The sequence below is a fragment of the Urocampus carinirostris genome, chromosome 4 (genome assembly GCF_059441175.1).
Source record: "Urocampus carinirostris isolate Australia breed hairy pipefish chromosome 4, RoL_Ucar_1.0, whole genome shotgun sequence".
Classification (NCBI taxonomy): domain Eukaryota; kingdom Metazoa; phylum Chordata; class Actinopteri; order Syngnathiformes; family Syngnathidae; genus Urocampus; species Urocampus carinirostris.
This window is the reverse complement of record NC_142352.1, coordinates 3442277-3451646: the sequence shown is the minus strand read 5'-3', so window position 1 is coordinate 3451646 and position 9370 is coordinate 3442277. Positions and strand designations below refer to the sequence as shown.

Here is a 9370-nt window from a genome sequence, read left to right as displayed (position 1 = left end):
TATTGATGCCCAGGATGCTTCGATAGCGGCCTTCAGCTCATTTGCATTTGTAGGTCTGGTGTCTTTCATCTTCTTCTTAACTATACCCCACAAATTCTCGATGGGGTTCAGGTCAGGGGAATTAGCAGGCCAATCAAGGACAGTGATGCCATGGTCAGTGCACCAGTTACTGGTGGTTTTGGCACTGTGGGCAGGTGCCAGATCATGCTGGAAAATGAAATACTCATCTCCATAGAGCTTTTCAGCAGATGGAAGCATGTAGTGCTCTAAAATCTCTTGGTACACAGTTGCATTTACTCTGGACTTGATGAAACACAGTGGACCAACACCAGCAGCTGACATGGCTCCCCAAACCATTGCTGACTGTGGGAACTTCACACTGGATTTCAAGCAACTTGGATTTTGCTCCTCTCCAGCCTTTCTCCAGACTCTGGCGCCTTGACTTCCAAATGAAATGCAAAACTTGCTTTCGTCTGAAAAGAGGACTTTGGACCACTCTGCAACTGTCCAGTGCTTCTTCTCCATAGCCCAAGTCAGACGCTTCTTCCGTTGTCTTGAGTTCAGAAGTGGCTTGAGCACGGGAATACGGCTATTGTAGCCCATTTCCCGGACACGTCTGTGAACTGTGGCTTTTGATACCTGGACTCCAGCTTCAGCCCACTGTCTTTGAAGCTCCCCCAAATTCTGGAAGCGGCTCTTCTTCACAATTTTGTTAAGGCTGCGGTCATCTCTCTTGGTTGTGCAGCGTTTCCGGCCACATTTTTCCCTTCCAACAGACTTTTTGTGGATATGCTTTGAAACTGCACTCTGTGAACAGCCTGCTCTTTGAGAAATTTATTTTTGTGTCTTACCCTCCTGATGGAGGGTATCAATGATGGTCCTCTGGACAGCAGTCAGATCAGAAGTCTTCCCCATACTTGTGATTTAGTTTACTGAACCAAGCTGAGTGTTTTTAAGGCTCAGGAAACCTCGCAAGGTGTTTCGAGTTAATTAGATGATTCAGGTGATTAGTTGAATAGCCTACTTGTATACTTTTTCATGATATTCTAATATTTTGAGATAGGATTTTTGAGTTTTCTTAAGCTGTAAGCCAAATTCAGCAATATTAAAATAATAAAAGGCTTGAAATAGTTCAGTTGATGTGTAATGAATCCAGAATGTATGACATTTTTGTTTTTTTAATTGCATTACAGAAAATAAAGAACTTTATCACAATATTCTAATTTTCTGAGACAGTCCAGTATATGTTGACAATATCTGTGTATTATTTCACATTGCAACATCCATTTCAGCCTGGTCATCCTGGAAGGGGGATTACCTCATGTGCGGTCACTTCTCAAGGTTTCTTCATTTTCCCCATGTTGAGGTTTTTGAGTTTTTCCTTACCCCCATGAAGGTTTTAGATCAGGGGATGGTGTAATAATAGTCTGTGGTTTGCAATAAGCTGTGGACTGGGCAGCCCTTTGAGACTCTTTGTGATAAACGGCTATACAAATAAACATGACATATATATATATATATATATATATATATATATATATATATATATATATATATATATATATATATATATATAATGCTGTGTTGAAGAAAATGCATAAACATTTCCATACGACAATCATACATCAATGTTGCATTAACAGTACACTCAAAGAAACTTGCCAGGGGGGAAACAGAAAGTTACTAAGAAGTACCAAAATGTTTGCAAATATTATTGGTTTTGCGGTTGAGGGAAAGCTTAATGGATAGAATGAATTGTTTTACTTCACATTGGAAAGCAGTAAGAGATTTATTTACCAGTGATTTTGCATTGGTGAATGTAGAATTTTGCTGTCATGATAAGATTGACAATAAAGGTTTCGTTTGGCTTTAATTCATATGTCTCCCAGTCATATATTCCAAGTGCAATATATTTCTAAAATACTTGGAATATATGGTCAATCTTATTAACAATGAGATAACAGATTTCAGAGCAGAATATTTTCACCTTAGGACAGAGCCAAAATAAATGTGGTTGGTTTCAGGGTCAGCGGAAAAAAATGGACATTTACATTAATATCTTTGTTAAACCTTTTTGCAATGAGCACTTTTGAGGGGTAAATCCCGTGAACTATTTTAAATGATTTTTTTTTTAACTTTGTTTCTTAAACTCCATATAAATCATGGAAATACACGCCAGTATTGTAGTTGAAGGGCATTGTGGGAAAGGTAGTTTATGGTTAAAACATTCTTTCAACCCATTTCTTTTGAGATGTTCAGACATTTGAAACTCTTGCAGGCCACATAAAATACTGTAGTGGGCCACATTTGGCCCAAGAGACACGAGTTTGACAGTAAACAAAAAAGGAGACTGTCTTTTGTTTTTTTCAGCACAGTATTCTTTCTTACTTGAGAAAAAAAAGGAATGCATTGGAGAATTTATTCTTCTTCTTTTCATTTCAGAAACAATGTTGCAGTCAAGTCAAGACATAAATATATAATTCAAACCCAAAAACAAGGACTTATGGTAAAATACAGTCCCCTAAACATGGACACTTCACACAAAGATTCCATTTTGAAAACAAAATAAATCAACAAATGAACTAATGACATTTTGATTATTAGTCAAATTTAAATGTATGTTGTTGAGTCGTATTCGGTTGAAAACAAATTTTAATCTTCAAAGAGGATCACATACTCACACTTATATGTCATACAGTATACTGAAATTAACCTAAAAAGTCATCATGCGTTTATTTCAGGTAAAACAAATAGGGACATTGTAGAGTCATTTGATCACTGTCAGATTTAAAATAAATCTTGTAAATAGATCATTCATATTAATTCAACTCCAAAATGATAGCATGTGTTCTGAAAGAACATTGTGGTAATTACTGTTATCATTCAAAATTCCCATTATGTATACTTTATATAATCATTCACTCAACGTATACTATCTGCAACACATGTGCAGAAAAAAAACAATTTTAAAACTAGCACAATTATAAACTAGGTTGAGTAAATTTGAGACAAGACACTGACGTCAAGAGTACGCATAAGTGTCCATTCGGTGGCAGCTGACATTTCTTCAATGTAAATCAAACCTAGGAGCTCATATCCAGCAGAAAGATCATTTAAAATCCAATTTAAACTAAAAAAAAAAATTCATTTTGTGGAGTAATCCATTCTCACCAGCATACTTGTGACTCAGCTTTAACCTGACATGAAAATCTTGACCTCACACTAAACAAGAAACCGGATTCTTACCAGTGTGGGTTCTTGTGTGTCTTTTCAAACTTCCTTTTCGGCTGAATTTTTGACTGCAAACGGAGCAGGCAAAAGGTTTCTCGCCAGTGTGGGTTCTTGTGTGGTTTTTTAAGTGTGATTTCTGGGTGAATTTTTGACCGCAAACTGCGCAGGCAAAAGGTTTTTCACCCGTGTGGGTTCTTGTATGGTTTTCTAAGTGTAATCTCTGGCTGAATTTTTGACTGCAAACTGAACAAGAAAAAAGTTTTTCACCAGTGTGGGTTACTGTGTGTCTTTTTAAGTTCCCCCTCTCAGTGAATTTTTGACCACAAATCGAGCAGGCAAAAGGTTTTTCACCAGTGTGAGTTCTTGTGTGGCTTTTTAAGTTTTCTTCCCAGCTGAATTTTTGATCGCAAACTGAACAGGCAAAAGGTTTTTCACCAGTGTGGGTTTTTGTGTGCCTTTTTAAGTGTGATTTCTGGGTGAATTTCTGACCGCAAATGGAGCAGGCAAAAGGTTTTTCACCACTATGGGTTATTGCGTGCTTTTTTAAGTTTGATTTTTGGGTGAATTTCTGACCACAAATTGAGCAGGCAAAAGGTTTTTCACCAGTATGGACAATTATATGGGATTTCAAATTACGCTTGTACCGAAAGGTTTTCCCACACTGCGAACATTTGTTATATGTGTTATCGCCATCATTGTGTGCAGAGTCGGACGTGTCGTCATCATCTGTTGTGGCATGTCGTTGGGAACTTCTGCTTGAAGACACCTTCTCATTGTTCTCTTCATATTGACCTTGATCTTCGGAGGTTAAACAGGCCCCAGTCACGAGAAACCCTGTCAAATGTTCCTCCTCTTTAATGTAAACAGGCTCCAAGTCCTCCTCCTCCTTTTTAACGTGAACTAACTCCAAATTGTCTTCCTCCTTTTGAACGTCAACCATCTCTAAAAACTCCTCTTCCTCCCTTTTAACGTCAGGGAAATTTGTCTCCTTTTGCCAAGAAACAAGATTCTCTTCACTGATGTCTGCGGACACAAGATACACATAAATGTGTCAAATCACAGTTTTAAATTGCAATGCTTTTGAGTATCTTTAAGACTGACATAGATGGTCTCAACCCAATAAACAAAGAAACTCAAGACCTAAATTTCCATGCACATATTTTTCCATTACTTGATTTTTAAACACAGGTTTGAAATTAAAGATCCTTTGAAATCATCCTCAAGATCATTACAGAAATTAACTCATCATTTCCAGACAGAGGAGCAGCTTCAGCGACAGACTGCTGTCACAGTCTTGTTCCACAGACAGACTGAGGAGATCATTTCTTCCTCATGCCATGAGGCTCTTTTCCTCCACCCGGGGGAGTAAAAGCCCACATTAAACCCCAACCCCACATTTGCATATTACCCTATTTTTATTACAGTGTGTATTTTTCGTAACACTATTTAAATGCTCTTTATTAACACGTTATATTGGGTATTTTTGTATTCTATATCTTTTATTTTTTTAACACAAGGATACTGCTGGAAGTGTGAATTTCCCTACGGGGATGAATAAAGTATCTATCTATCCATCCATCCATCCATCTATCCATTTATCTATAGCAGGAGTGTCAATGTCAAATGGATGGAGGCTCAAATTAAATATTTGGGCTGGACTGATGAAATATTGAAAATTTTCCAAAATGGCGCAACAAATATGTTTCAATACGACCAGATAAATAAATCAATATTTCCTTATTGTTCTGCCAATAATCTTTAATTTTAAACAGGAAAAAAGACACATTTCTGCATATTAAATCCCAGAACAAGAACAGTAAATGAAAGAAACTTTTGGACACAATCAGAAGACATTTTTTTTTCTATTTTAGCAAAAGTGAGCTCAATTTCCTACAAAGAAATATATCATAATTGCAATTTTATGAAATATATTTCTAAACAAAATTGGATTTAAATACAATAAAACAAAGTGTAAAATTATCTTACCCATTAACAACACTCTCCAATTAGAAATAAGCTACAGAAAAACAATATATATACACAACAATTCCTGGAGCATGATACAATAACAAATTTAAGTTAAAAAAATAACCTTTTCTCAGATTTTATTCTAACAAGCACTTCCTTCCATAGAAGAACATACATTATTTTTTTCTTTAACATGAATATGCAGTTGTTTATAATACAGTTGATATAATATATGTGCCATTTTATTATTGCAACCCTCCCCACCCCAAATGTTATGCACGTATTGTAGCCATTAACCCAGAAATCACCTTTCATTAAAAAAACAACAACAAAAAAACAAATTATTTTAGATATTTTTTTTAGCAGGTTAATGCATTTTTACATATTTTGCTCCCGGGTTAATGTTAGTGATCTGTCTGGGTGCATACCTGTCAACCTCCACGGCTCCATGTCCGTACAAACTGTCGTATTTTCCTATACAAAATACAAAATAATCGTACACCATATTTTTTTTAATTTTTTTTTCGGAATGATGCATGATGGGAAATCCCCAGGCGGCAGACGCATGCGATTGACAAATTTGCGTTTTTCCGTCCAGATTTCCTTGTACGTCGTACTCGTCTTAAAATGCAGAGAAAAGGTAATTCGTACGGCAAAACCGTACAGGTTGACAGGTATGTGGATGCATTATCATTTATTGGTTTGATGTCTTTTTATTTTTCAGTATTGTAAAGTTTGACATGTTCAGGCAAAACCATCTTTTTATATTTAATTGTATATATATTTTAATATGAACTTCCGTACATGAGGTGTTCTTCTAGGGGGTAATGACAAAAAAAAATGAATTGAGGATGCAATAAACTCTAACTGAACAGGAAAGTCGTTCTAAATGAGAATACAACCGTGGTTACTGCAATTGTCTACCACATGGCGGTATTCACTGTAAATCACCAAAGAAATTGAATGACCAACACGATTACAGTCAACGTTTTATTAACAATCAATTTAATGCAACTTTATTTTTTATGTTTCACAGAAAATGCGTCTTTCGGAATTTGTTATACACCGGCGTAGTCAACAATGGTAGATTCTTAGGATTTGCTAGCTTTTCTGACAGGTTATTCAATGAGATAAGGATTTCAATCGATGACTGTAATGTTCATGAATGTTCTGACACGTTTGAACATGAAAAGTACAAACGATTGAAAAGCAGTTCTTAACCAAAACTACGAAGTGCGCCGCCTTGTGGAGTGGTCCGGTAATACACTTTGACTCTTTGTTGGTGTAACGGAGTTGAAAGTTGATTGTTTTGAGTTTTTTTTGAATTCTCACAAAATCTGTGTTTTTGTAGCATTACTGTTAAAACTCTGATACCGCATTCATTTGTTAAGCCATGAGTGTGTGCGACTGTCTTTTCCGTTTGGCACTTTATGGGCTTCTGCGCTTGCCGTACCTTCAGTTCTATCACCCTGTGCTGAAGGTAAGCTGTGCCCAATATCAGTTTGGGTAAAAGTTCATATTTTGATAAATATAGGAGCTGCTTTTACAAACTATTTTTGTAAATAGATGTATATAAGTTGTGCTAAATGATGATTAAAAAAGCACTAATGAACAGTAAAATAATGCAGCTTGAAACAATGCAACATGTTTCAATGCAACCACGCCACAATGTGCAGCATGTTGAGTGATGTCCCGTTTTTTGTATTTTTGTTTCTATTAATGTCTTAGATGTATGCAGTCGTGCACAGACGCCCCGACGTATTTGTATTGTTTATTGAATGCATGTACGTGGGAAAGCTATGTTCATTCTTATTATTAAGGTTTCATTTAAGGTCATATTAAGGCTCATTTGTAAATCAACTCCACACCAACCAAGTCGAAGGATGACTGGGGTAAGTAACCCAACGACAGAGATTACCGTAAATTCCAGACTATAGAGCGCACCTGATTATAAGCCGCACCCACCACATTTTAAGGGGAAAACCGATTTTGTGCATACACAAGCCGCACCTGTATATAAGCCGCATGCGCCCACATTTAAACATGTAACACAAACACAAAATTAACCCAAACCCGACTTCAAGTCCCGCGATTGAAACTAAATGTCCTTCATTAAAGTTCACAGTCCAAAAATCACAGCCGGCAAAATGAACGGAAAATGATACCGGTACTTAATGTTTGATGCAGACCTGCAGAGTCCGGGTCCCATTGAAAGTAATCCAAGGAAAAAAGTGTATATTTCCAAAGGTAAGGGTGGGAAAAATATGTCAGATGAACACAATTACTCACGCAACTCTTTCTTTCTTTTTTCTGTCCCTCACCTTTAGCGGTCCCCACTTAAACTCGGCACCCAGCGTTTGTTCCGCCCCTCATTTTTCGTTCACCCGTGCAAAACATATCAGAATAAGTGTCTAAAATAAATACAAATAAATATATTACAAAAATATACAGTTGCAAATACATATTATCCATTTACAAAGAAAGACGGTACCCCGAGAGAGTTTTCAAAGCTTTAATAATAATAATATAGCTTTGACAGGGCAGTTAATGGTAGCAACACGCGAGCGCCGCTGGCGGCCGTTAGAAAAATTACATAAATTGGCCGCATCACTGAATAAGCCGCAGGGTTGAAAGTTAGGGGAAAAGGCAGCGGCTTATAGTCCAGAATTTACGGTAAATCTGGGTTTTAATACTATATAATTCAAGTTTAAAAATGTACAGGTATTTGAATTACAGTAAAAGCAACTACTTCCACACCTGCCAACAATTGTTCGTTTCTTCCGCACGAGAGTGCATTAAGGAGACTAAGGAGATGATTAATGCTGACTAACACACTCATATTTTTAATATACAATTTGATTCTATTCAACTGCAAAGTTCATTCATATTTGAGCCGCGTGAGCGTATATTATTTATTATTTCCACCCCAACAAAATTGATTCTCCTCTCTAAGCTGCCGCATTAAATAGAGATGAGGTTGAAATCGAAGAATCGAAAAGAAAAATTCAAAAGATGTAATAGAAAAAAAGTGACCAACCTGCTCTGTTCGACTTAAATCGAAGCTGCTTGCTAGCTTCGTTTAGCCGTCGATGTCCTCGCTCGTTCTCTTCTTGCACTCCACGAAGCTCCTCTTCCAATTTTCCTGTCCATTTGCAGCACATTTTGTTCACATTTAAAGCTCAAGATTTATATTTTGACCAAGTTGAATAGAGCTTTTTCACACGGTTGGAGTGGAATGCTACATAACCAAAACGCAGTTAGAGCTAGTGTATTTTGTAGCATAGACATAGGTGACCGCAGTGAACTATAAAAAACTAGCCTGCCTACGTAGCGGCCATATTGGTCAGGTCAAAGTAACGGTTAAGGCTATGTATGTACGTGGAGTATAAAACATAACTTGCTCATTTTACAACAGATTTTCATGCAGGTGACTTATTTGTCAACAGCAACACGGAATATTGATTAATAATATAAAAACGTAAAAGATTTTTTTTCATGTATATAAAAAGAACTATTAATTAAAGCAACAATTTATGAACACAAATAACTGCATTGCAATTCTAACACCTTTTACGAAACTGAATGGGGAAAAAAACTATATACGATTCAGAATCAGCGTTTAGAAGATGTTTAAGACTGAAAGTCAAGTCGTGTTTATTTGTGACATCCTTAATCACAAAGAGTCTCAAAGGGCCGCACAGACCACAGATTATTGCAAACCACAAACTATTATGACACCATCGCCTGATCTAAAACCTACATGAGAGCAAAAAATACACAGATATTGTCAACATAAAATATAGGTTATTCATATGCTATAGAGTAGAAGTGTGTTTTAAGCTTAGATTTAAACAGTTCCACTGAGGCTGCAGATCGAATCTTTTAAAAAAAAATGATGTAACTTTTTTTTAACAATGTTTTATATCTCATGTGACAAAGCTAACGTTTCCCACATCATCAGGGGGCACATTGGAATAAAGAAAAAAGAACTTTTGAGGAAAACGTCCGCGGAATGGTCAAGTTTTAAGATCATCGGGACAAGCCAAGATAATTATCCAGGGCAGAGGAGCGACTCTACTGAGTATAAGCGGCGCATCAAAATGGATGGATTCGCTTACGAGCGCATAGAAAGTTTGTCTTATTGCGGTAGCCGTAGAACACTAGCGAGATG

At 36.6% G+C, this 9370-nt stretch overlaps 1 protein-coding gene and 1 pseudogene across 2 annotated transcripts in view; one reads left to right on the top strand and one right to left on the bottom strand.

The window, feature by feature from the left end:
• Positions 1 to 9370, top strand: part of LOC148366673 (UDP-glucuronosyltransferase 2C1 pseudogene) — a 457271-nt pseudogene that overhangs the window by 418721 nt on the left and 29180 nt on the right. The gene's annotated exons all lie outside the window — the stretch shown is intronic.
• LOC148366676 (uncharacterized) lies at positions 2627 to 8461 on the bottom strand. Its single transcript, XM_088333475.1, has 2 exons — positions 8237 to 8461; positions 2627 to 4254 (listed from the first exon to the last, which is right to left on the bottom strand). The coding sequence occupies exons 1-2, from the start codon at positions 8358 to 8360 to the stop codon at positions 3218 to 3220; spliced, it is 1161 nt and encodes a 386-aa protein (XP_088189601.1). The 5' UTR covers positions 8361 to 8461; the 3' UTR covers positions 2627 to 3217.